Source organism: Diorhabda carinulata, chromosome X (assembly GCF_026250575.1).
Source record: "Diorhabda carinulata isolate Delta chromosome X, icDioCari1.1, whole genome shotgun sequence".
Classification (NCBI taxonomy): Eukaryota; Metazoa; Arthropoda; class Insecta; order Coleoptera; family Chrysomelidae; genus Diorhabda; species Diorhabda carinulata.
In genome coordinates, this window is record NC_079472.1 from 17112216 (window position 1) to 17139483 (window position 27268).

General features: G+C 28.5%; 8 protein-coding genes across 11 annotated transcripts in view; 5 read left to right on the plus strand and 3 right to left on the minus strand.

Moving 5' to 3' along the window:
• Positions 1-337: 337 nt before the first annotated feature.
• On the plus strand, positions 338-3236 carry LOC130900682 (solute carrier family 25 member 35-like). Its single transcript, XM_057811454.1, has 5 exons — positions 338-497; positions 1611-1882; positions 1934-2172; positions 2228-2453; positions 2758-3236. The coding sequence occupies exons 2-5, from the start codon at positions 1639-1641 to the stop codon at positions 2952-2954; spliced, it is 906 nt and encodes a 301-aa protein (XP_057667437.1). The 5' UTR covers positions 338-497; positions 1611-1638; the 3' UTR covers positions 2955-3236.
• A 1365-nt stretch (positions 3237-4601) lies between these two features.
• LOC130900681 (solute carrier family 25 member 35-like) lies at positions 4602-7964 on the plus strand. Of its 2 annotated transcripts, none has more exons than XM_057811453.1 (5): positions 4602-4797; positions 5207-5473; positions 5634-5872; positions 5927-6155; positions 6215-7964. In XM_057811453.1, exons 2-5 carry the CDS (start codon positions 5230-5232, stop codon positions 6316-6318), a joined length of 816 nt encoding a protein of 271 aa, XP_057667436.1. In that variant the 5' UTR covers positions 4602-4797; positions 5207-5229; the 3' UTR covers positions 6319-7964. The 2 variants fall into 2 exon arrangements, with proteins under 2 accessions (XP_057667436.1, XP_057667435.1); XM_057811452.1 differs by having other exon boundaries at positions 7265-7964.
• Positions 7965-8186: 222 nt separating this feature from the next.
• LOC130900683 (NECAP-like protein CG9132) lies at positions 8187-11751 on the minus strand. Its single transcript, XM_057811455.1, has 4 exons — positions 11572-11751; positions 11280-11485; positions 10846-11227; positions 8187-10299 (listed from the first exon to the last, which is right to left on the minus strand). The coding sequence occupies exons 1-4, from the start codon at positions 11655-11657 to the stop codon at positions 10251-10253; spliced, it is 723 nt and encodes a 240-aa protein (XP_057667438.1). The 5' UTR covers positions 11658-11751; the 3' UTR covers positions 8187-10250.
• Positions 11752-12136: 385 nt separating this feature from the next.
• Positions 12137-16974, plus strand: LOC130900685 (protein RER1). 2 transcript variants are annotated; one of them, XM_057811457.1, is made up of 6 exons: positions 12137-12247; positions 12382-12480; positions 12862-12966; positions 14952-15048; positions 16027-16247; positions 16310-16974. In XM_057811457.1, the coding sequence occupies exons 2-6, from the start codon at positions 12409-12411 to the stop codon at positions 16406-16408; spliced, it is 594 nt and encodes a 197-aa protein (XP_057667440.1). In that variant the 5' UTR covers positions 12137-12247; positions 12382-12408; the 3' UTR covers positions 16409-16974. The 2 variants fall into 2 exon arrangements, with proteins under 2 accessions (XP_057667440.1, XP_057667441.1); XM_057811458.1 differs by lacking the exon at positions 12862-12966 and adding an exon at positions 12726-12830 and having other exon boundaries at positions 12141-12247.
• Positions 16975-17639: 665 nt separating this feature from the next.
• Positions 17640-20633, minus strand: LOC130900684 (corrinoid adenosyltransferase MMAB-like). The gene is made up of 5 exons (XM_057811456.1): positions 20187-20633; positions 19972-20136; positions 19708-19915; positions 19432-19658; positions 17640-18328 (listed from the first exon to the last, which is right to left on the minus strand). The coding sequence occupies exons 1-5, from the start codon at positions 20252-20254 to the stop codon at positions 18307-18309; spliced, it is 690 nt and encodes a 229-aa protein (XP_057667439.1). The 5' UTR covers positions 20255-20633; the 3' UTR covers positions 17640-18306.
• Positions 20634-20808: 175 nt separating this feature from the next.
• LOC130900690 (probable tRNA (uracil-O(2)-)-methyltransferase) lies at positions 20809-25001 on the plus strand. Of its 2 annotated transcripts, none has more exons than XM_057811466.1 (6): positions 20809-21058; positions 21115-21207; positions 21257-21791; positions 21844-22045; positions 22866-23099; positions 24175-25001. In XM_057811466.1, exons 3-6 carry the CDS (start codon positions 21283-21285, stop codon positions 24976-24978), a joined length of 1749 nt encoding a protein of 582 aa, XP_057667449.1. In that variant the 5' UTR covers positions 20809-21058; positions 21115-21207; positions 21257-21282; the 3' UTR covers positions 24979-25001. The 2 variants fall into 2 exon arrangements, with proteins under 2 accessions (XP_057667449.1, XP_057667451.1); XM_057811468.1 differs by having other exon boundaries at positions 20819-20918.
• A 438-nt stretch (positions 25002-25439) lies between these two features.
• On the minus strand, positions 25440-26444 carry LOC130900692 (ribosome maturation protein SBDS). Its single transcript, XM_057811470.1, has 3 exons — positions 26210-26444; positions 25743-26152; positions 25440-25690 (listed from the first exon to the last, which is right to left on the minus strand). Exons 1-3 carry the CDS (start codon positions 26338-26340, stop codon positions 25473-25475), a joined length of 759 nt encoding a protein of 252 aa, XP_057667453.1. The 5' UTR covers positions 26341-26444; the 3' UTR covers positions 25440-25472.
• Positions 26445-26694: 250 nt separating this feature from the next.
• Positions 26695-27268, plus strand: part of LOC130900688 (protein phosphatase Slingshot) — a 114754-nt gene continuing 114180 nt past the window's right edge. Inside the window, exon 1 of the mRNA XM_057811463.1 lies at positions 26695-26976. Coding sequence (XP_057667446.1) covers positions 26923-26976 — 54 coding nt within the window. The 5' untranslated portion in view covers positions 26695-26922. The remainder of the gene's footprint in view (positions 26977-27268) is intronic.

Consider the following 27268-nt stretch of genomic DNA (forward strand, 5'->3'; position numbering starts at 1 on the left):
GAATATGTTTTGAACATACATACGAACGATTTATAAACATCTAAAATTATAATTTGAATTCAAAACTAGCTAAGAAAATAAAATATATATAATTAACTAGCCGAAGGCTTATTTTTGATATTTTTTGTCCGATGATAGATTGGAGGTTTTCGGAATTAGAACATGTTTTATTAGCACCGCGAACGCACAAAACATGTTCAGTATATCTACTGTGAACAAAGCTTTTATTTATGTTTCTATATCGTGTTGATTTTAGGTTTTTTCTGATTTAAAATTAGTTTTTTTTATTTTTCAAGAGGACAATGATTGAAAAAAAATAACAATCGAAAATAAAATCGATTCCACATCATTCGAGCATACTATTCGATTATGGATAAGAAAATATAACTACATAGTAAACGTTGTTTATTTTCGTAATAGCAGTTCATCGCTATGTGGTATAAGATCTTTAAATATTATTCTTGTTTATATCACAATAAATGACTATAATTTTTTAGGTAAGAATATTAATTACTCAGTTTTAAGAATAACGTTTAACTAATTTTAAGAGGTTATTTGATTCGATTGTGACTATTATCTCTATTACCGTTTACTTTCATATTTTTCTACACTAAACAATTGAAATTTAATTAGTAAAAATTTTCTACAGATAATGTTTTTTTTATAAAAACGTCGTAAATGAATTTCATAATATAAAATAGAAATACGAATGTATGTCAGTAACTTCAAATTTGTTATTGTTATTATTGTAGATTCAATTGTATATTATGATGTAATATTGCCGAATTATTGTATAATAATCAAAGGAAATAAATACCTTTCAAATCAAATATAGTGAAATTTTTTCATTTTTATTAATGTATAATTTAAAAGGTATGTAATAAACGATTGTATTAAAATTACAGAAATTATGCCAAATAATTATTGTTTTTCATATGCTTATCATAACTTAAATATAACAAAACCTTGATTGTTATTTCTCAAGACCTGCGTCACAAAATTGTAATTTCGATTTCTTAAACTTGTCTCAGTGGATTTATCTAAAAGTAATGATAAAAATTTAATTTTAAGATAAAAGACTTAGGATCCCCCATTCATATTATATACCTATCTCTATAATTTTAGTTATTTTAAATTTATGTGTGCTCAGGAATTATTTTTACGTAATTATTTACCCGATTTTGTAAATGCTTTAGGTAATATCATAAGAATGAGATTTAAATCAAATCAATAAAAAAATAACCTCAAAACTTTAAACAGTTCTAATCCTTTAATTTCCTTAATTTTTTGTTAATTTTGCTTGTTTTTAAATTACTTTCTTGTTAATTTTTGCTTGTACGGGTTTTCTATAGGTTCAAAAAACTAGTAAGAAAAATGAGCAAAATCCAGGAGCTTGTTCTAAAGACTATTATTATAGCAAAATGCATCTGAACCAAATTTTTAATGAACTTTATAGTATTTAAAAACAAATGTTTAGTCAACAATTTTTGATTCTAGTGTATCGATCTCAAAAACTAATTTATATTTCATTACTGACTCTTTGGGCAACTATAATAACAAAATATATCAGCAAAAAATTTCTCTTTTATACTTAACTTTCTATTTTGCAGCAATAAGTTTTCTTAATTCAATATCATCATGGATTTTGTAATAGCAGCTTCAGCTGCTATGGGGGCATGTGTATTCACTAACCCCTTAGAGGTACTAAAAACCAGGATGCAGCTTCAAGGGGAATTAAAGGCGAAAGGACAACATGCTGTCCATTATAGAAACGTTATACATGCTAGTTATACAATCGTAAAGAATGATGGAGTATTAGCACTACAAAAAGGACTTGTTCCCGCATTGTGGGTCCAACTGTTCCTTAACGGAATGAGATTAGGTAATAAACACAGATCACGAGATTTCAATTTATATTAAAAATAATTTTAAGGGATCTATAGATTTGCTGCAAATAATAATTTAATGCACGACAAAAATGGAAACTTGATATTCTATAAATCGGCTATAATAGCTGGTATCGGAGGTACAATGGGACAAATTTTATGTAGTCCTTTTTTTCTAATAAAAACTCATCTTCAGACTCAAGCTGTTGATAGTATTGCAGTCGGATACCAACACCATCATCAAGGAACTTGGGGTGCTGCTAAAACTATTTTCAAAAAAAATGGAGTGAGCATATTTGAATTATATATAGATACACTATTTATAGTAATTTTTTTTTGAGGTAAAAGGACTTTTTCAAGGTGTAACAGCTTCTATGCCAAGGGGTTTTGTCGGATCTACATCTCAGTTGATTGGATTTGATTATTCCAAACAATATTTGTTACAGTACGATTATTTCAAAGATAAAAAGCTTCTGACGGCTTTCTTAGGAAGTATGGTGGGAGGAGTAGCTATTAGTTTTGCTATGACTCCATTTGATCTTATAATGACGAGGTTGTACAACCAACGTAAGTTTATGTATACTTACCTACTAAATTAGGTTTTTTCACATGTCATTTTTGAATTATTCATAATAAATTCCTTTTTTGATATTTCATATTTTATTGATGATTTTTTTGTATGTATGACTTCTCAATCCATTTTCCAAATATTGAGATGTTTGTCCCATGCAAATAGCATCACAATTGTCACAAGAAACTTCATGTTATATTACTTTTTTTTTCAATTATAGACTAGTATAATAATTTTCGTAATATCTGTAATGACTCATTCTAATTTTGTTATCTGGAGTGAGTTGATGTATATTTTTAGCTACCGACAGTCATGGTAATGGAATACTATACAAGAATTATATGGATTGCGTTTCGAAAATATACAAAACGGAAGGCCCATCAGCCTTTTATAAAGGTGTAGGACCAATGTATCTTAGATTAGGTCCGCATACTGTTTTGTGTCTTGTATTTTGGGATTCTCTGAACGGGTTATATTGTAGATTCAAAAAATCATAATTTCTATTTTTTTTGTATATTTTTAAACAATTTTTGTTTAAAATCATTCATTCGAATATCCACTGGACATAAGTATCTGCAGAAATGATTTTATTAGGTACAAACAATAAATTTTTTATAGAATTTTCCAATTTGTCAAAATTGGGTTTTCAATTTTCAAACAGCTACATTGTACTAATAAATTTAAGACTTTAACATGCCATTTTCAAATTTTAAAGAACCTGTTATAAATATATATTTTATATGTTGTTTTATCTAATAAATTGTAATTTTGTTTAAAAATTTTTTTGTTTCTTATCCATAAATAAATAACATTCACGATTTCTCCAATACGAGGCGTTCATATTTCTAGCATTAGCAGCACTGATTGTTACTAATGTTTCCAGTGTAAATATTACAATGTTGATAATCTCAAACTCAACATTTTGTCATTTTTTAAAGGATTCATGTTGTGATGTGACTATAATAGCATTACACGGTGGTCATTTTCAATACCAGATGAAGCCGTTTTTACGTTCAAAATTTTGAAAATCAATTCAAACTAAAAGAAAATCAAAACTAGTTTCTGTCATTAATCTTTGTTTCCACATTACCAGCCCAGAAATACGATAAACAACCCTTGTTTTCCCACAATCTTTAGCTCTTTATTCAACTTTTGCACACATAGTACTTCATATCTTATTTTTAATACGGGGGTTGTTAGAAAAATTATAGAGACTTTGATCTGATGCAGTAGTAAAAAGTACAAACGCCTCCATTTTAGCAAAACTTTGTGTCCATACTGTCAATTTAAAGCCCAACAAATTCTTCAGAACATTTTAGAATCCTCCTCTAGTATATTCAATAACTGCGTAATCTTATAGTTCCAGGAAAAAGAAGAGTAACCTAAACAACTGCATTATATAATTTTGCAAACAATTTGTAAGTGGTAAAATAAGATTTGTTTTTCTCGACTTTTGTTAACTGAATCTCCTGTCGATTCAGATTCTGTCAAACTGAAGCCCAATAAATTCTTAAGAACATTTTAGGGCAATCCTCTAGCATATTTCAAAAGTGCGTAATCGTATAGACAAAGACCAAGTGATAGTTGAAAGAAGAATAATTTAACCAACTTTACATTTCTTTGTAACCAACAGAGTGTTTAAACGAGAGAGATTATGAAAAGTTTGTACCACAGCCTCAATGAAATTGTGATTATATGAATTATATATTATAAATTTTTTATCCACTTTGTTTATGTTCAATTATAGAAATTGCTCTATTTTGCTGCTGGGTCAGCTAGTATGCTGATACAGGTTTCTAGGAATTTAGGTGGGGTCTTTTTTGTCCAACGCTTTTCCAAAAAAAAATTTTTCTTTATTCTGTCCGTTATGGAATTATGTATCAACTGTACAAAAAACCAAAAAAATTATAAAATAACCTCAAATTACGGGGTGACCCTAATTTTATACTCGGCAGTTTATTTCCATTATACTGTGTATTGCCTTGAAAAAAAAAATGTTTGAAAAATAGTGTTTTAGTGGACTCTGGACCATTCAAGAATTATTTAAATTCCTTTATGCAACTTATGATCCACCTCACGTATATCTAATCTGATTGTACAAATATTAGGCCAAGATTCACGTGTTTTTATATAAATCTACAAAGAATGGATTGAACGTTATAAATATTACGCCGCGTCATTTATATACTTCTCGCGTCAAATAAAACATCGGAATGTGACAAAGTAGGCTAAACGAAAAATAATTTTTTTAGGTTATGATCCAATAAATGAATTTGTTTCTAAATTATTCCAGTATGTATCAAGAAAATTTATAATATATTTTTCCAGAATGTTCATAGGGTAAGCTATACGTATAAGGGTGTATTTTATTTTGTACTTCACTCTTTTAAAGTGTCTTAGCATATCAGATATCTAAATTTATTTAGTAACACATTCTGTAACTATTTTACAGAAACATCTCGAATTTTCTATATTAGTATTAATAAAGATACCTCTTGTTTAAAACTAACAAATTTTATCGATTTGTTCCGCAATAAACGACGTATTTTCCTATTTGAAATGAAACTACTATTACGTAAACATTTTTAACGTTTACAACAAACATTTATATAAACAATTTTTTTTCCCAACGCAAAATATACTAAATTGTTGACATTGACATTCCCTGTTAAGTGTAAATTGAAAATGTCTACTACTCCAATAGTCGGAAAAATAACTTATTGATACCACGTAATATTTTTACTTTTAGGTTAATAAACTCATATAAAAACAATGGATTTTGTAATTGGGGGTTTAGCGGCATGTGGAGCTTCGTTTTTTTCCAATCCATTAGATGTAGTCAAGACTCGTATGCAATTACAGGGTGAATTACAAGCTAGAGGCAAACATCAAATTTTTTATAAAAACGTGTTTCACGCCTGCTATACTATAGCAAAAAATGAAGGAATAAGAGGACTGCAAAAAGGACTTGGCACAGCATTGTTGATGCATTCTGTTAGGAACAGTACTAGATTAGGTGAATCTTTGTACTTCACAGTATGCTTTTTAGTTCGACAGTAATACGGGTTTATATGAAAAACAAAATACGAATTTTCAAGATTGATTTACTCGATTATTTTCGAAGAATTTTCATTTATATCATTCCAAACACAAAACGAATGTGATAATTTTTGTAGGAACGTATCAGTGGTTGACAAAGAGAGGTTATGTAACAGATCGTAATGGGAAAACTATATTTTATAAAAGCTTTCTTGTTGGTGCTTTATCAGGTGGCGCTGGCGCATTCCTAGCAAGTCCTTTCTTCCTAATCAAAACACAAATTCAATCACAAGCTGCTAAAAGTATATCAGTAGGTACTCAGCATGGTCATACGAGCGCTGTAGCCGCGTTTAAAACTATATATAACAAAGAAGGAGTGAGTGAAAAATGATCAAAAAATGTTGTTTGTATTATTTTTGTACATTTTCAGATATTTGGTTTGTGGAGGGGGGCAAATGCAGTAGTTTTACGAGCTGTAATAGGTTCATCATCACAACTAACATCTTTCGCTATAGTCAAAGACTTGTTGAAAGAACGCAACATTGTGTTCGCTAAAAACCCTGTGCTGACATCGTTTGTTGCTAGTATTGCAGGAGGTTTAGCCCAATGCATACTAATGAATCCGTTGGATTTAGTTTCTGTTCGACTGTACAATCAAGGTACGTATAAATATAAACATACTTACTTATTAGTCCCTTTTAATTTGTTTTTGATGAAGGACGCCTGGATTTTTGGTATTTTCTGATTGGAAATTACTTTTTGAAACATATTTTCAATGAGGAAAGACCTAAAATGGAGACGATTTATCAACAAAAACATTGACGTGTCATAGATGTCACATTGGAACAGGGATGCCATATTTAGAAAGTAGTATGTGGTATATCGAGAGAATGTAAAACAATGAGGTTATGTTGAAATTTATTATATAAAACTTTTTTTCTTTAATTTTAATTCTAATCTATTTGAAATATCATTTCATACATTAGGAGTAATGAAATTCTAAACGTTGGCAGCAGTGTCGCATTGATCTTCGGCGTTGCGAGGGTGTTGCTAAAATTAAACCATTTATTCTTTTTTGTATTTTCGTCTTTTATTTGTATTAAATAAGTAATTAAATACTATCTAAGATGAAATCAGTTATTTAGAAGAGACTTATCGAATACCTTATCATCGAGTAGAAACCAATAATGCTTATATTGTAGTTTAATGCAATACAAGTTTGTGAATTTTTTCAACCAATTCGTTCTTAAAACAACAGTTTTTCAGTGAAGATACTAGATGTGATTCTATTTTCATCTAACGTAATTCACCTGCATCTAAAAGTTCCCTTTGATATATGATGTTTAGTTTAATTTGCTATTAAGCACAGTTTTCGAGAAAAATCGATTAGAATAATCAAATTTTTGACTAATATTTTTTAAAGGATTCTTGCAGGAGTAGCTTTTAAATGAAAGTAAATTAAGTTAGTTATACATAAATCACATCACAGAAGATTTTCTGGAGTATCTATTTGAAAAATGTATATATACACTGTTTAAACTAACACTCACAATTACACTATCCGACGCGCGTTTTGACAACCAAGTTATCGTCTTCAGAAACTGAAATCTAATATCTTGACTTACCTGATTTATACTAAATAAACCTTCTCCCACGAAAATTAATTTTTATGGGAGAAGGTATTCAGTATAAATATCTCCAACCAACGGTTCCAGAAATTCCAACTTAACTAACAACTGGAGTTTATAAACATTTCCATTTGTTTTAGGCATAGACAAACATGGTAAAGGCCTCTTATACAACGGCATTATAGACGCTTTTATAAAAATTGGCAAAAAAGAAGGAATCCTAGGATTTTATAAGGGTGTTACTGCTAGTTATATGAGATTGGCCCCGCATAGTGCTTTATGTTTAGTCTTTTGGGATATTTTGAAAGATTTGCAAGAAAAACATATAGATAGACGTACACCAGCAGTAAAATTGAAAAGTGTGAATAAGAAATATGATAAATGAAGTTTATTTATATATTTTTTTAATACCGGGTATTTTATGCATTTTTTTGTAACAAATATGTCTATTTACAAGGTAATTTAACTAATAACTCGAAAAAAAAAATCCTTTAGATAATATTAAAACAAGTTTTTTAGGATTCTAAAGACATTAATAACAAATTTCAAAATAATAAAGTCTTTAACTTGAAATATATTAAATATTTTGAATATTTTATCAAAAACTGTGTGGATTATTAGAATTGGGTCAATTCAGATAAAATAGGGTTAATTTTGATTTCATCTTTGAATTTTCTCCAAATAATTTCACTTTACTTTTGATTTAATTGATTAAACATTTTTTATTTATATTTTTACTGGATAATCAGCAGTATTTATTGATGTTATTTGTAAATAAGTATTATTAAATTATTTCGCTAGTCACAAATATAATTTTATTATTAAAAAGTAAATTAAAAAGTCTCAATAAGACCTTTAACTAAATCCAACTCCTACATAAATATATAAAACTTGGACTTATTTGGATTAAAGAAGATTTATCACAAAAAATTCATCCATTTGTGGCTATTTTTACAGTCAGTGTTGTATAGAGAGAACTGGGAGTTGTCGATTATGTTAGTCTACGATAGTTCGTCATAACATAACAATGGTATGATAAAAGGTTTGGTAAATTGAAATATCTTATATTCGTATTCTACGATATATTATATCCAATGAAAATAACTTAAGATTGGAATGTATTCTTACAAATTAATCTTTGATAAAATTACATCGTCAAAACGTACCTTATCTAAATTTACAAAAGAATGAACACATTCTTTTACACTTTTTTTAGCGACGTAGGTATCGAAGAGTCCACAAAAATTACCACTATTCTTAAAAAAAATCTTTAGGTATTACTATAATTTTGTACATAACATTTTAATAAAAAGTGAAAGATTTTTCAGAAGAAATTTATAAATAGCGAAACATCTACTTTTACACTGCATGTAAAGTACTGGAAATTCTGTTGTTACTAAACAGGAAGTCATAGATGTTAATAGAAAGATACATTTTGATCAGAGTTATTACTCTATAGGAATAAGGAACCACCATTAGGTATTCTTGTGAATGTTAAATAACTAAACCATGAACCAGAAGAATGTATAGAAGATAAAATACTTTTTATGATGTTTTTATTTGACACCATAAAAATTGATGGTAATCAAAATAAAATTTTGATTGAAAAATGTAATCAGAAGTTATGTAGTAGTTTAATCCCATTTCGTAATAATTTATTTTACGTAGTTACACTTTAAAAGAAAGTTGTTAATTTTTTAGAAGAAATCTATTACTCACACAGATCTGTCGTTTTACTGCATGTTTAGTATAAGAAACACTAAGTATACAAGAAAAAACAAATTGAAAATACTACGAAGATATAAGATACATTTTACTCCTTCGACTAATATTTTATAGGAAAAAAGAACTTCCTTATTCTTGTGAAGTTTTTCAGTTGTATAACCAAACCTCCCACCAAAACAGAAGGAAAAATCATCAAGAGAAATGTAATTAACAATATTTCAACATCCATTATGTGAAAAAACACTATCGAAGAAGTTTTTTTACTGTTTATACATTTTTTTCATATAGCTATAATTTCAAAGGAAAGTGGATAATTCAGAAGAAATCTGTTACACGTAAATATTGATTTCACAAAAAATCTGTTATCAAAAAATAGTAAAATTTCAAATTTGGTTAAATTGGCATTTGTGGACTCTAGATAGTATATTAATCTCACACTAATCAAAATATATAAGTATCAACAGTGCATAAATATTATAATAACAATAATAATGAAAAAGGATTATTAAATACCTCGAGAGATTGAGAGAATAAAACAAATCGTTAATAATTTTAGTAGAATGTATACTCACATTACATGCTTATTTATTTCTTTTACTACAAAATTTCCTGTATTTTGATATTAATATTATATATATATATATATATATATATATATATATATATATATTTGGAATAAGAAAATAACGTTAATACATTAACATTGAGAACACCCCGTATAAAGCAATATAAAATACTTCAAATAGTATAACAGATTACCCAATAATAGTGTGCTTAAATTTATTAAAATATGCCAGGGATTGATAATTGAAATAAAATTTAAAATTCTAATTAGTAATAGTGAAACTAGATGCCATGATGATATGTATTTCGTGGCATAATTAGTAAGTTCTAAAAAAAGGGGTTAGGAACTAATAATTAAGTAAACAATTGAAATCCCTGATTTCAGTCGGAACCTATTAAGAGAAATACAATTATTTTTCTAACATTGCACGTTTTAAATGGAAAAAAATCATCGTTAACCTCATATCCGCCATGAGCAATTCAAATTTTTTAGATTACACCAACATATCTTTACAAAAATCAATAATTTCGCATATAAATCTTGTTTACTACACACCTTAGGCAGGTACATAATGATCCTCATCAAAAATGACTACAGAAAGTTTACATGTAAGTTGTTTAAAAAAAATTGTAATAAAGGATCCAAAACAAGATACCAGATAAAAAAACTAAGAAAGGAAACTGTAAAACAAGCCATAAACATATTAAAACACTATAATAATTGTCATTCATGATGAGAATATATGTTTTCTACTTAGAGCTGATAATGATTATACAAGTTCTGTTCTATACGTAAGTATCTGTTTTCAAATTTTCACTTGTCCTACATTTTGGTAATTAAAACTGCACCCAGTTGCTATTCCTTGCCTGTTGATCTGCAGGAACACTGAAAAAAATATATTTTTATCGAAATTGCTTTTTAAAACTAATTTCACAAGATAATACAATCAAAATCTGTTATAATGGCAACAAAGGACCAACATGTTGTAAAAAATGGAGATAAAATAGACATTGAAACAACATATAAATAAGGAGTTCCCTGGGGTAGAATTCTGGAATTAGTGATCTACATCCTTTATACAACTAGCCTAGCAATGGAACATTTAATGGTAATACAGCATTTCATGATCATCCTGAAATTTCTTTAAATATCCTGCAAAACCAACTAGACCAAATGTAATGGTTGGAAAAATGGACAATCAGGATAAATACCAGCAAGTTTTATCAACTGGATGTTTTAACAAATTTAATTTTCCAAAAATATTAGTTAATTATATTTATTAGTTAACTTGTTCTGTTTTTAAATCAAATTATCAAAAAAACTGGTTAAATTGAATGGAAAGTTTCATATAACATAATTAGAAAAAAAATACTAATATGTATACAGGAACAATTCAATGATATTCAATTAAGACCTACTTAAAAAACTTACCCGGATTCTGCAGATTTGAATTCACTCCAAGAATCTCCAGAAGCATTATTTGCTGTAGGAGCATGAGAAGGGGATACTGCAGGTGATGTACTTGTTGGAGGCGGAAGTTTGCCGCTTGGTGGTGGTGGTAATAGTCCCAATCCTCCGCCAGTAGTTTGTATTCTTGACCTTGTACTACCTTCAGATCCATCTTTCTTTGTTATTTTCATGTTTATCTTAATTGTTTCTCCTTCTTTGAAACCCAAGTCTAATCCAGGAAGTTCTGGTTCTTCATTAATTTGTTTTTCTTTTTTAATCCACTTGAAATGATCTTGTAGAGCGACATTTAGATCGAAAGAGTCTGATCTGTCTCCAAAACCTATACCAATAAATGCTGTTCTGCCTGAAATAAATCATTAATTTTATGAAAAAATTTTTTTATAACCAGTTATTACCATTATCATCCATAATACGGAGAACAAAATATCTGGATGAATCACTAACAGGTTCTATAGCAATCCCTGGATAAGTGTCAATAGGACATTTTGCGAATAGTTCTCCAGAATTTTTATCTTCCAATTTAATAAACAATTCGTTGCCTTTTGAAATCAATCTCATCCGACCTGTCCATGATGGTTCCGCCAAATTCCAATCAGCAGCTCTAAAATACAAATAAATAATTTTAGATTATTACTTTGTTATAATTATCGGAAGTGGGTGGATTGAAAATATTTTATAACGATTTACCTGTAATTTCTGTTTGATGCTCTAGGTGGAATGTTAAATACAAATACTTCAGGTTTAACTAATAACACGCTTTCGTAAGTATCCATTTTTGATAATTATAAACACTATTTAAAAGTATTTTTACCTTCTGTTGCAAAATACTTTCAAAAATGATACGTCATTAATGTCACTATTAAGTTTACAAACGTCTGGTGTTCTTCTTTTTTCTTCGATCTCTTCAATTTTCATGTAAAAAAAATAATTTCCTGATACAAAAATGTGCAAATATAGGATTGGTTTCGGATTATTTGATAAATAATATCCTAAATGTAAACCGATTCGGCTTATATTTAACTTTCCCGTTTGTACATATCATACATGATTAAAATGAGGGATAAAACTATGAATTAGTTCATGCACCAATTGCTGCAAATAAATATTTTATTATATATCAAAATGATCTCTTTCCATAATTCCAAGAAACGTGGAATTTTTTCGAATTATATTAAAATTGTTTGTCAATGCAACAATGATTTGTTGCTTATCTTGTTAATGGATATTAAAACCAGAAGAAGTCGCACCTGACATTTGTCATTGTCACAAATTTTTGGGATTGACGGGCGACGTGTACAAAAATGGATTAATAGTTAAAAAATTCAATTTATTGTTTTCTGATATTTTACTTGAGTCATAGTAGGTTTGTAACAGTTTAATTTATTGTAGATATATACTATTTAACCCATACATGCATTAAGATGAAAAATTACTTTGTATACAAATTAAAAAGAGAGGCTAATATCATCATACGAGGTAAAACTATTTTATTTCTAGGATAATATATATAATATATCGTTAAAAATGGAAGAAGACTTATCAAGTTCGAATAATAAAAAAAATGTATTCTCCCAGTTTTGTACTAGGATATCACAAGTAAGTTTTTATAAAATGTATTGAAAATAAAATAAATGTTAGGCTTTTATGTACATTATCTTTATTTAAATCATGACTATGGTAATCAAAGTTTATCAAAATTATTATTTAAGCAAGCATGGGTAAGTTATGAGTAACGACAATTATATTTCTGTTATATTTATTGGCATATTCATATAAATTTATCACTCTGATTTACATATTTCTATTTTTTTTAATGTTATCTATGTCTATTAAATAATTAGATACACCAGAGTCTCTTGGATTCGTGGACACCTCACACAAGAACTAGATGGGGAGGCACCCTATTTCTTCTCATGCTATTTGGTTTACGTATAGTTACCAAACAGGTACTATTAAAATATTTATCTGTTTTTCTAGTGGTACCAAGGAGTGGTGGACAGGACAGTACCATGGCGAAAAAGTAGATGGTTAGCTGCCATACTTCTCATTATTGGGTTTTTGGCCAGAGTGCTATATGCACAGGTATACAAAACAATATTATTCGTTGGGAATTTGCTTTTGGGTGTTGATTAGTACAAGAGATGATACTATTAAATTTCATCAAAAATTAAATAAAATTATTTAATTCTGAAGATGTATCAGTGTGATAACCTGTGAAAACATTTAATTGGTTTGTTAAAATGATATGTTGTTTAATTGTTTCCTAAATATAGTATCGTCAGTCTTATACTAATATTTTTCAAATAATTTGATGAATATTGTAGTAGTCAAACATTGGACAAGCTTGATAGTTCTTAGATATTTCTATTTCTTAACATTATTAGGTTCAATATAAACATAATAGTTATGACAACCAGAGCCCACTTAAGGAAATCAAACTCATAAATTAACTTTTTCAAATGTAATGTATTAGTTTCAAATTGAATATAAATTATAAGTAAAAATAAATTAAAATCTTATTCCATAAACTATATAAAATTTTTGTTTAAAAAACTTTTTTTCAATTTTCAATTATCTCATCAAAATTCATTTTCTGTAATATCTCTTTTTCAATACATAATCTTGTTAATGGATCTGATATTGCTTTTAAAATAAATTATCAAATTAGTAATTTTGCCTGCTCAGAGCCTGTGGCCTCAGCCCCTACAAAACCCTCTCTAAATCTGACACTATTTGTGTCACAAAATTATAATACTGGTAGTTCTACACTAATTAATTTTTAACATTTTGGTGTATTTATTTGTATAACCATGGTTTTAGTTTATCCAAAAGCATGAATTTTGATTGTTTAAATTCAATCATGTACACAAATAAAGGTAAACAATTCATATAGTGCTTTAATATTGTTAGAACCAGTTTGGGTGTTCATAGACAAAATTTTCCACAACTTCATTTTCATGGGGCTTTTGGGTAGGTGATATGGTGATTTAGTTATATTTCATATTTACTTACAACATACTACATATTACTGATTGAAATTATGGGATATACATATGTTTATACTTTTTCTGCCTTTTCCACCACTTCAGTTTACTCATATAGTTAAAAATCGATATTTTGTTAAGACCATCTGTTATTTGCATCTGATGCACATTGAATTCTAAATTTAACCGGTGGTTTAACTAAGAAGAATAATTTTCATAGCAAGTCAATTTTCTAGCTAAACATTTCTATGTACTTACATCAATACAACAAAATTTTTTTTTGTATTATAGCAACAAAAAGAAACTATTTTATAAGATACTCTGTTAAATGTTTCTAGCAATCAATTTGGTAGACTATCAAAATGATAGAAATGTTCTGAAGACACTGTTTACTAGCACTATACCAATTACATATGTGTAATACAGGGTCTCAAATACACTAAAACCTTTGCAGTGACACTGGGCATGTCGTACGCTCCCAGGTGTAATACTCTGGAGTTTTTTAGTGTCTCACACTTCAGGGGGGTGTAAACAAAGGTTTTGTTTCCTACATAGCAGAATCATGATCTGCTAAATCTAAGTGTCCCTTGAGGTGGTAATGTATTGATACATTGAATAGATCTTCTTTGGTTATTGATTTCCACATCCTAACTTGGTTATTGAGACGCACGTCAGACAGTGTAATCGTGAGTGTTGGTGTAGTGGTAGTGTAAGCAGTGTGTTCATTATGAATATCACCTATGTTTCCAAAAATTTCTACATAGAAGATGATAATCTCCTGTTTGTGGGTTAATCATATATATATATACTGCGTTTCCATAAGTGAACTATCAACTTCAGGGTCTTATCTCACATATATATCAAATGTTCCTTATCTTTCCTCATGAATAAATTTTTAGTTTACTTTTGATCTCTGAATTTAGTTATTGAAATGCATGTTGGGTGTAATTGTAAATATTGTTATAGTGGTAATAAACGGTGTATGAAGAAATTCCAATAATGGAAAGTTGATAATGGAGATATTTTGGAAATTATTCTTCTTTTTGAATTTAATTTTGTATAAATGTATGTTATCTATTTCAGGGATGGTATATAGTTACATATGCATTAGGTATATATCACTTAAATCTGTTTATAGCGTTTCTCACACCAAAAATTGATCCAGCGATGGATTTTGATGGTAAGGTTTTATTTTAAACATTGTTTTATTGTAAAAATATGTATCATATATTTCTCTTTGAACTATCATTTAAACAGCATTTTCTCCTCCTTGTTCATCAGATTTTGTTGCAGTGAACAATTTCTGAGTTTTTTAAACAAAAATGTAAAACTAGATATCTTTCACCATTATATGTGATATTTGAGTATGAAAAAGCTTCTTTTCAAAAATAGCAATTGGCTAGCAATGTTGTGGGCAGTGTATTTTGGGGTGAATACTACATAATTAAACCTAAAAAAGGATTAACAGTGTATATTTTTTGACCAATTGTAGAAGGAAATCACAAAAAATGTACAATATTACATGTTTATGAAAACAATGATCAAATGCAATGTATTGCTTTTCCATTCATTTTCAAATCTCCAAATCTTGCTCTTAGCATCAACTGAGAATTTTTCTCAAGTTTAGAAATAGCAATCAAATGATAAAGTCACCCCTTGTTTTGATACAAATCGTAAAGCAGTTATCTGGGTGGACTAAACCTGGCAAAAGCCACAAAAAATGAGCAAAACCATAACAATTGTTGTGAGCAGTGTCTTTTGGGGTAGATAGTGTCTTTTGGGGTAGATACTGCATATTTGAAACTATAAAAGGATTAACAGTGTACATTTTTGGACCATTTGAAAAAGGAAATCACAAAAAAATGTGCCACATTACATGTTGATGAAAACAACGGTCAAATTCCATAAATTGAATTTCTAATTGCTAATCTTGTTAATTTACTTTCCATATCTAGTTCTTAGCATCTACCGACTATTTTTAGACCTGATAGGACAAAAATAACAATCAAATGACGAAGTAATCGCCTGATAAAAAAAGTAAAGAAAAGTTAGAAACATATAGGAGTGAGTTGGAACACTTTTTTTAATGTAGGATTGTTTATGTTCGATAAGAGAATTATTAATACATTTAATTTGTTTAATAATCGATATTTTGCAGCTGACGAAGGAGGTCCTGAACTACCAACGAGGGCAAATGAAGAATTCAGGCCGTTCATAAGGCGGTTACCAGAATTCAAATTTTGGTACTCAATTACAAAGAGTACGATCATTGGTTTCATATGCACATTCTTCGATTGCTTCAATATCCCAGTATTTTGGCCAATATTAGTTATGTACTTCATTACGTTGTTCTGTATTACAATGAAGAGACAAATAAGGGTAAGTGTTATATCTCTTCGTCGGATTTGTTTTTAGCAATTTTTCACTGTTTTATTTTTCAGCACATGATTAAATACAGATACTTGCCCTTCACTCACGGAAAACCAAAATATCAGGGCCACGAAGAATCGACAGGGAAAGTTATTATATCTCCAAAGTGACAAAGCATATAAGTTATTTGATTATGTCTTAAAAGAGATTTTGCAATTTGTATACAAATAAAATAAAAAATAATTAAATCAAGGGATTTGTTACTGAATTTCAAAGTAGTAACAATTTTTTTGTACAGATATCGAAAGTTGTGAATTTTTTTTTATAAATATTTGTTGGTTGCGTTTATGCAACAAATTCGCAGTTTTAATATTTAAAAATAACCTTAAGTGAATCATTTAATTAGTAATAGGAACAAGTCACTTTTCAGGACATCTTCAATCACTTGAGATCGATTGTCAATTTAATTGATGATTTTGGGAGCAGTAGATACAAATCTTTGGTGTTTCAAACGAATTTTCTGAAAAAATCCGTTTTTAGAGTTATTTATGGGTGTTATCATAAAGGGTAGGTGGAATAACTGACTTATTTCCGTTCCGTTGCTTAATTAATTGATTCGATAATATTTTACTTGTATATTCAAATGTAAACAAAAAAATTGTGAAATTGTTATATAAATTCGAGAATCACTTTCAGCAACAAAAACAAATATTAAACTATTATGAAACGATAAAAATTTATGTATTTTTTTGTCCTGTTTTATTCCTGTAAGATAAATTTATTATGAGTTTTGTAGCTCTTAGATTAAATAGACACCCCAAGATGTTTTGCAGTATTTTTTTAACAAAATTCAAATTTTTCCTCGATTTTCATACTTCTACAAATTTAAACAGCAGATTCTATCTTTCTTAACGTTGGGGTGCATTTATACGTACGTTGCGTTTTACTAATTTAATTTATTCATAAACTTAATTATCCACGAAGACTCAACTATTTACTAACTGATTTATACAAAACGGTTTTCTCGATAATGCGGATTATAGAATGTAAACAAACAAGGACTTTCTAAAAATAGAACAGATTCGGCTTCGCGATCTTGGTCAATAGACGTGTTCGTAACATTATCATTAGTTTGTGGTAATGAAAATCTTCAACAACCACAGATCACCTATATTTAGACGGTATATGTCAATGCTAATTGTTGGGATCAAATTTGCAAAACCTAGAGTATGAATCTTGACTAATATAATTGATTTCCATTCACAGTTTACTTAATGACTCTCTGATCTATTTATACAAACCGGATTTCTCGATAATTCGGATTCGTCACATTGTTAGGGGTTGGTGATAAGTACAATTACACTAGTGAACATTTGGGTAGTGAAAAATAAAAATCAAATATGAGAAGTTTATATTTTAATAGACGACCATTTAAAAGTGTTGACAAAATTTATTCAAATATAAAATGAAGAAAGATTAAAAACTTCTAATTAATGCATAAAATGGAGTAGGAATAGTTTCGCACAATGTTTTTGAGCAAAGTACTTATTTGATGATAGTAGCAACTAGCTGCAATGTTTTTTGACCAAAATATTTCTTCAGTCTTGCCGGATTCTACATTTTCCATCTTCCTTTTTTGCACATCTTACCTTGGATAACAAGCTTGTTGCTTCTGTGTGATGAAAGCAACATTTTTTGTATTCCTACTACTTTATCTTTTCCTGTTCTCTCCTAATCATTATTTGATAGATCCAGAACATTTTATTGATTCCTTTCATACTATTTATGCCTTGTAAATAAAGTATTAAGGACATTTGACACTTTCAATTCCAATTTCAAGTTTTTATTACACACAATCAGTTGATATCATCAGGATGTTATTTCCTTTTATCATTTTTGTAACTTCCAAGGTTGTGAATTTTACTACTCACATATTAACCAGTCAAAATCCAATTTTAAATATTTGCCAATAAAAAATTGATATATGAGTTTTTTTTTAAATTTATTATAACAGATTCAATTTAATATCATTTCTATTTATGAACAGTCCATATTATCTTGGAAATTTTCAAATAGTTTTTTCTTCCACGCTAAAAGATTATCAAACCTATGATATGCCTCAATTTTGAAAACTATTAACGAATATTTTTACTGGATGAGATATTGTTAGAAAAGAAATTTTCAAGTTATTTACAGGATATACCATGATGAGATGATTCGAAATGTTTTTCTGAAGCCACTCGTAATATTTTTGTATGAGATTTTTTGCAATGATTTTTATTTGTACCATTAGATTCTACAATGAATTTCAATACAAGTTTATTCAAAACATCATATTTATATCTTATACAGTATCAATTATTTCAAAAATTTAGGCAGATGTAACTCTTCGAAACAAAAAAAAGATGCTAAAAACTTCCTAAACCTTTAAAATTGAAGGGTGTTCCATTTAGAATCGGGATCCACTTGTAATTGAAAAAAACTTGTAGAAAACCTCCATTATTCAAATTAAAAAAATATATATTCAAAAAAATATTTAATGTTTTTAAGTCAATTTGGCAAAAAATTATATAAGACATTTTTTTGTAGATCATTAAATTTTCTACATGAATAAGTTTTCATTTTTTAATAGACCCAAATGTATCAAAAATCCAAACAAGATAAGAAAATATTTTATTAATTAAATAGGAAATAAAAAATTAGAGCCCACACTTAACACAAATTATTCTATTATGTCATTGTACTATGTTCCCCATAGTATCTAATGAAAAAAAATTTTTTTGCTTTTAGGCACATTTTATTCAAATGTGCCAGCGCGAATGGCGAAAATAGAAGGTGGTTAAGTTGAAATTCGGAAAGAGCACTTCAAAATCTATTGAAAACTTCTATATTTTGAACCAAATGACTGTATTATACCCCATCAAAATATCTTAATTGTTAGTTTTATAAACTTAATAACCAACCTTTGTACATTACATTTTATCTTTTGTTTGAATTACTACAAGTATTTTATTGTAGTGGATAGTTCTAAATGTGAATTAGAAACTTAAATTCATTATTTAATTAGCAATGAGAAAAAAAATCCAAATCAAAAGAATATATAAACTGAATAAACAATATATCATAATCGAGGGAGAAATAGCAACATTTGACCTGATAACTAAAATATATATAAACAAATTTGAATATTTACTGCGCCTGAATTTTCTCATCTTGCTTTGGTATATAAATGCTTTCGGCCCTTTGGTCATGTTTAGCAGCTATCCTAGAGGCAGTAAATAGAAAATCTGACAATCGATTTAGATAAATTAGAGCTTCTTTGTCTAAACAACCTTTACGGACCAACGGCACGATTACTCTTTCAGTTTTCCTACAAATTGCTCTAGCTACATGTAGAGAGGCACTTGCAACACCTCCACCCTAAATAATAGTATTACAACATCTGTAGAAAAATGATAATCAAACTTACAGGAATTATATATCTCTCAGGAGGTGGTAGTTGTTTAGAATATTCATGTATCCAATCTTCCAGTTCTTTTGTATAAACACAAGGTATAGCAGTTTTAGTTGTTGTAGATTTTGAAATTGCTGTACTAATATCTATAATTATAGTCTGAATTCTTTTCAACTTATCCGTATACTGTTGTTCTGATTCATGAGCGTGTTCTCTAGCTAAGCTGTGTTAAAATAAAATAAATGCAAAACTTTCACGGAAGAAAAATTATTACCATACCCTAGGTAACTCAAAAGTTCTTCTGCTGCTCCTATAGCGTTAAATATATCATTATCTTTATCCATTATATCTCCATTTATAGTCTTGGAAGTACCATTGTCGCCTTGCCTACTAAAAGTTTCTGGAATCGTTAGAATCGGCGCGTCTTTTTCTTGTGATTTTGATCTAAAAAAAAAGATTCTAATTTTGAATCACGATTACCCGTATTTACTTACTCGTTCTTTTTACAATATGATCTAACATAATTTAATTGTCGAAAAAGTGTAATCCTTCTAAAAACCATGTTTATTTAACGAAAAATATAACCTAACTTAATTTATGATATTTACGTTGACAAATAAACTTTCACTCAAAAACTTCTTTTATAAGGGTTAGATCAGTTATATATCTAGGACATTTTCATCACAAAGATCTTTCACCAATCAAGTTATAATTGATATAACATTAAGTTTAAAATGAATTTTGTTCAGTAGATATAAAATATTGAAACTATTATTGGTTATGAAAACAAAATTAAATTGTCCATTATTACACACTCTGTATATTATCTTAAAAATCAACCATAAAAAATCATTCATTTGAACTTTGGAAAAAAACAGTAATATGAGAAACAGATGATACAAGATTTTATATCCAAATAAAAAATTCAATTATACTCTATCGATTTTAATTTTATCATAGATTGAGTACCCCGGAAAGAACCGTTTGTTTTAGCCTTTTCTTCTTCTTCAAACCCCGTTTGGTTGTTTTTTTTTCAAAGTTTTAGCCTGTAGCAGTGCAATGAACCTTCTTTTCTATAAAAAATTTCCTCATCGCATCTTTTTTTATTATTTATGGATAGTACGCTACAATCTATGTTTTTACACAATCTATGAAATTGGTTTGTTTTAATAAAAAGAGGGAGAACTTAACCAAAAATCTATACACTGAATTTATATCAATTCTCGGTATGAATTTTGTATCTTTTACCTCCAAATTTTCAACAAATTCACATAATAAACCTAAAGAATTGTATAAACATTTAATAAGGAAGTGTAGAAAACTACCTGTTGGTCCTAGGGAATACTATAAGTTCATGATAAGACAAGTATATTCATATTAAGTATTTCTAAGTTGTGTCATACAGCGATTTTCAAATTTTAGAGTTATAAACAGCATGTTCATGAACACGACAAAGAAAGGATAAATCAGATTATAAATAGAGCTTATGAAGATGCTGAATGGGTGTTAAAAAAGGTAAAATATCGAAATTGAATTATTTTTATTAGAATAACGTTTTTTTTAGTATTTAGGCAACAAGAATAAATAAAAATGTTTTCTATACCTTTAGTAACAAGTAGTGGAGGCTTTAATTTTCCGTTATTTTGGGAAATAGTAGTACTTTATCTTAACAGACCGTATTTAGTAAATAAACTAATAACTGCAACTACTAAGATCGGTTTGTATAAAATAGAATATAATGGCAATCAAATAAATGAATTATTTACAAAATCAGCGATTTTATATGAACGACGAAAGTTGATTAATTTATCAAAAGAGACAGTCACTGAGGAATTTATCAGTAATATCATTGAATATAATGTTAGAAATTTAGCTATAACAAAAGTAGGAGATGAATATTTTTCAAATGCCAATACTGGAGTTTATATTTCATTGCAAATACTGATTTCTAGAAAAAATCCCGATCATAAGGTTTTAGAAATAGTTATTTTAGATAAGGATAAAAATTGTGCGACTTTTATGTCTCCTTATGAACGTACAGAGGATATTTTGACACCAAATTTTGTATATCAATTCGAATTAAACGGAAACAACTTTAGGTGAGTATCAATTATGGTAAATGATAATAAAATTTGATATATTACAACTTAGGATTAACCTACAAGAGTTTGAAGATGCAGAAACTTCTAGAGCTGAGTGGTTGGCTGATACTTTATTTCCAAAGCTTCTCAAATGGTCACAATGTGCTACTGACAAAAAGAATACAGTGCAATCGTTATCTTTAGTTCCTTTAGATGAATATTGCATCTTATATGATCGATTGAAGAGAAATTATGTCAAAGGATTGATAAAAGTGAGTCAAAATTCATCTTTAAGATTTTAAACATCTCTTAGAATCATCATTGAATTATCCATTAATTTGAGAAATGTATTTATATTTATTAAAAAAGGATAAACTGTTATTATTTGCATTTAGAAAAAATAAACAAACTAAAATGTCTCATTTGAAAATGTCATTATACTGACTACATTTAGTAATTATTATGAAGTTGTGTGCTGTAAAAGTTTATATATGTAAAGTTTTCGTAGTGGGATTGTGGCAAAATTAAACAGCAAAGTGTACTATTTCTAATATATTTCATAGTCTTTGAATACTTACATATTTATCATCAGGGACTGAAATTATGGTGAAAGTAGTTTACATTACTGATGTGCACTGTTTGGATGCGCACATGAGATTGCTTCTGATTGGTGTGCGAGCAAGGCGAGTAGGCTGGAAGTGGAGAAGTGTTGCTAATACAAAAGAGATGAATTTTTTTCGGTATCACATCGTCAGTGTTGCAGGTTTTCTGCTGTTTTCCTGTAACCTGGTGAACTGGTTTACCAGCCAAATGACCGACTATAGGGAAGCCACAATTTTAGTCATAGTTTTGAAGTTAAAAACTTATAATTGTATATATATTATGGCAACAAAAAACTTTTTCTGCTAAAGATTTTCTAGCTCTATGAGTAACTTTAAGCAAAAAGTGCCATATAACTTTAGTTGTTAAGTTACAAATGTTGAAGCAACAAATTCATTTTTTTATTTAATTTTACTGAAATTATCTTCGCTTGTTATATCAAGTACAACCCTGTACAATTCTTAATGATGGGTTCTTCATCTACGTTTGTAGGATTGGCTAGAAAAAGCAAACACTCAAAAGTATATATTTGAAGATTTGGCAATAGCAAGTTACTTAATTTGTTTGTGGAGAGTTTTCGAACAAGAAAATATTAATTTCGTTGATTGCGGATGCGGAAATGGTTTACTAGTTTATATATTAAATCAAGAAGGATATAAAGGATATGGAATCGATATCAGAAAAAGATCTATTTGGGATATTTATCCAAAGGAGACGAGATTAGAGGTATAAGATGATTTAACTTTATACATTCTTATTTATTTTTTTAATAATTGTCCTGTTTTAATAAATACTGGAATTTTTTGAACTGTTCAGTGTTGTTTAGTTAAGTTGATTGAATTCTAGACAGAAATCTAGTTACTTTTGGCTCAACAGATCAGCTGACCTTCATAAAACTTAGTTTTATTCTAATTATTGAATTAGGCACAAAATATTAAATGACGTCAAAAACATAACCTCACTTTTCTAGTGTAGTTTGTAGTTGCAGATACCCTGAATAAGTGTTTATATAACAAACACTCGGCTGGATACAAGAAAACTAAAATTTGACAGAATATATAAAATCATTTGCTCATTTGAAAATTCCGTGACAAAACTGGTGATTAATTTTCTGATCTAATCGACAGTCAGGTTTTCTTATTGAATGTTTTGTTAAGTCTCTTCTCAATAAGTCAAAAGTTGATCATATAAACCCCGATTAATTCTTCTATGTTTAAAAAATTTGTACATTTTAAAATATGTTGTAGTAAATATTTCTATTCAAAATGCGAGGGTCTCCCCACCAACGCCGTGCCAAATGACGCTTTATATTTATTTCACTACGCATTTCATACAGTAATAATCCAAAATCGTTGATAACTGGTCATTTATTTTTACATACTCGTACTTTTAAGGTTATATTTATGAGCGAATCAGCGTCATGTTCGCGTTCATTCTGTGCACCGCTTTATTCTTTAACAAATCTTTCAAATTTCTGGTTAAGATAGAAAAAGTCCAATTCCTGTTTTAGGTTAGGTTAATTGACATTTGACTTTGGAAATTATTTTTATTTTTCCACGATTCATTTATTGAAATAATTTTATAGTGAAATACTAACCTTACTTACCTGTTATTTAAATAATCTTATTGACAGAGCTCAATTTTTTTATATAACTTTCATCAATTAATTTTTTTTATATAATGAAATTATTTAAAACTTACGTGAATGCATCTTATTGCAAACAAATATAACTAATTCATAGATTTCAATATATTCTAAAACATGAAATAACTATAAAAATATATTTTTTTTACTATTCAGGTAGGTATAGTAACACCAGATTCCACTTTCCCCGAGTCTACTTGGCTTATAGGAAATCATTCAGATGAACTAACACCATGGATACCATTGATAGCACTCAAAAGTACAACAAAAACCAATTTTTTTCTACTTCCTTGTTGTCCCTATGATTTTAACGGGGAGAAATATATTAGAACCAATACTGCTGTTAGTACTTATGCAGATTATTTGTGTTATATTGAAGATATATGTAAAAAATGCAAATTCAAAGTACAGATAGACAAATTACGAATACCTTCCACTAAAAAAGTTTGTTTAGTTGGAGTAAGTAAATTTTCCACACAGGAAGAAACTTGTGAAGTTCTTGATGATATTAAACCATTAATAAATATAAAAATGAACAAGGAATTCAAACCAAGAGTTAAAGTAGAACCTGTAAGGAACTGTACTCAACTCAAAAGAGAAATAACTGATAAAATAATCAAACTAATTGTTGATTTGTTGCTAAAAGAAGAAAATAATATTATCAAAAAAAAAGACGGAACATTTTGGAATAAAGGATCGATTTACCTAATTTCTGATTTATCTAAAAATATTCCTCCAGAATATTTGAAAGATTTAAAGTTGCAATGTGGTGGGTTGCAAACTTTGATGAAAAATTTCAGATACATCTTCGAAGTTAACAAAGGAACTGTACGTTTGAGAAAACCTACATCATATGAAGAAACTGGTGAAAAATATCGAGGAAAACCATGTTGGTTCCAGAAAAATCATCCACAATGTTGTTATAATTCGGAAAATGATTGTAGTTATTATCATGTTTAAATTCAAATAAAACCTGTTTGTAATATTTGTGTTTTATTATTCGGGAAACTAAGCAAAAGCTCACACTGATCTGTATATAAAGAAATATATCTACACTTTCATTTAATCATACTCAAATTTGTGTTGTGGGCGTGAAGGCAGTGTACTAACTCTTAGAAGACTTTGATGCTTGATTAAACCCTATTGGTCTCTGTTAATTATAATTTTGAAGAATCCATCCCTTGTTTGACTCTAAACTACTCTACTGGTAAAGTATTAGATTGAGAAAAACATAATTTTGGGGCCCAAGGGTTTCTAATCTGTTTATAATTTGTGGAGAGGTAAAACCCCATATACCACCTAACCTAACCAAATGTAGTAAGATTTTTAACAATATAAGATAATAAATTATGGATATTGAAGTAAAAGAAGTACCAATACTCAAAAATATATAAGAAAAACAATTTCTGAAAGAAAACATATTGATAAAATAAAATATATTGAGGATAGTATATTTATAAATGTTCTTCTCCAACTGTAACTTCTTTATATGCCAAAACTTCTAATAGAGCGCTGCCCTTGGTTTCTGATTTGACCATTTCATCAATTACTTTGAAATGGCCTGGATCAATTAGAAATACCATTGTAATTTCATCTTCTTCTCGATCTTCACTTTCAATTTCTGCACCTTCCATTTTTAACAGCTTTTCTTTAATTTTCTTGGCAGCTTTACCTAAATTTATCTATTACCTTCACAAGATTTTTCATCAAATTGAAAAACTTACCTTTAAAATTAATTTTTAACCTCATTTTTGCTCTCTCCAAAGGAATATGCTCCTTGATTAATTTTATGACTTGTAAAGCTTGTTGCTTTGCCGATTGATTCGGTTTGACTGAATAATGTGCATCTTTCATCACTTTTTCTATGATAGTAACCGGATATGGTCTTTTAACTTCTGGATTTATACATTTATCTGCAACTGTAGTCGCGATATCTTTAAACAACTGTTCTATATGACTTTGCCTTTCTTTGTCGGATACTTGTAATTCTCCTTTAAGCAATATTTCTTTAGCGATTTGTGTTTGGTCGTCGGTGCCAAAAGCTTTTATAAGATCTTCTTTTTTGGCTATTTGTCCTTTCGAAACATTTGTGAATACCGTGTGGGTTTGTAATACTTCGTCGATATCTTTTTCCCTGGAATTGATTATTATTATTTATTGTGTTCGAGATTCGAACATTTGCACCACTTACACTTGATTCCTCCATGACACAACTTTATTTCTATAACAGGCGATTTCAAACCTTTTTCCTGCCTTTTTGATTCTCACTACAGCAACATTTGTTAATCGAATTTGGTTGGTTGGTGTGAATATTTTGCTCATATTTATTCATTGACAATACAATCCAATAATGAAATTATAAATAAAATACTTGGATTTGACAATTAAAATTTTAGGTTATAAACTATTTTTAGTTTAAAAAAGAAGAGATGCGTTTCCTTATGTGGGTTTTCAATATTAATGAATTGAGATTTGACTAATTATTTGTCTGAAAATTATTAAAACAAAAGTATATGAATGATAAAACTGTGATACTTTTCTAAATTTAATCCAAATATAATTATTTAGTTTAATTTTTGGGAGAGTCAATTTCTAATTGGGCGATTAAGATGTCAAAACAAAAATTAAGAAAATTATGAAAACGAGCCCTAAATAGAGCTTCGAAAAAATTTAAACAGATGGCGATACTATACTGAAACAGATGAGATGAAAAGTGGTTGTTTGTTGTCCAGTTTCCACAATAATGTGCAAAAAGTTAAATTGAACTGTTTTTCTAATCAGTTTTGATGTATTATAATGATTCGTTGTCAAAAATAATGTAATGTCTTCGGATATATTTTCTCTAATTGTTCGGAGTGTTATTTTTAAATAAAAATTTGTCTTTTTCGTGACGTTTTCAATAGTATGGCATTGGTGACTGTACAACGAAGTCCTAGCTCCAATAATTCTCCCAACCATGTAAGTAATAGGTCATATACATATCATTTACTTGCTAGTCTGATGTACCAGAAAGATTAGACATCCAGTGATTATCTTTATTTAAAGAAATATGCTTGAAGTTTGTAGCATATTAGTTTCATATTTTTAATAGCTATCAGCGTATAACCCTAAATAAACAAATTCTTGTCATTAAATACATGGTAATTATTGGCTCCTAGATCAAAGCTAATTTATGGCATTGTTTACCAAAACGTGTAGATAACAATTTAATCTGTGTAAGGTTAGAAGTTTAGTAAAACTAACACTCATA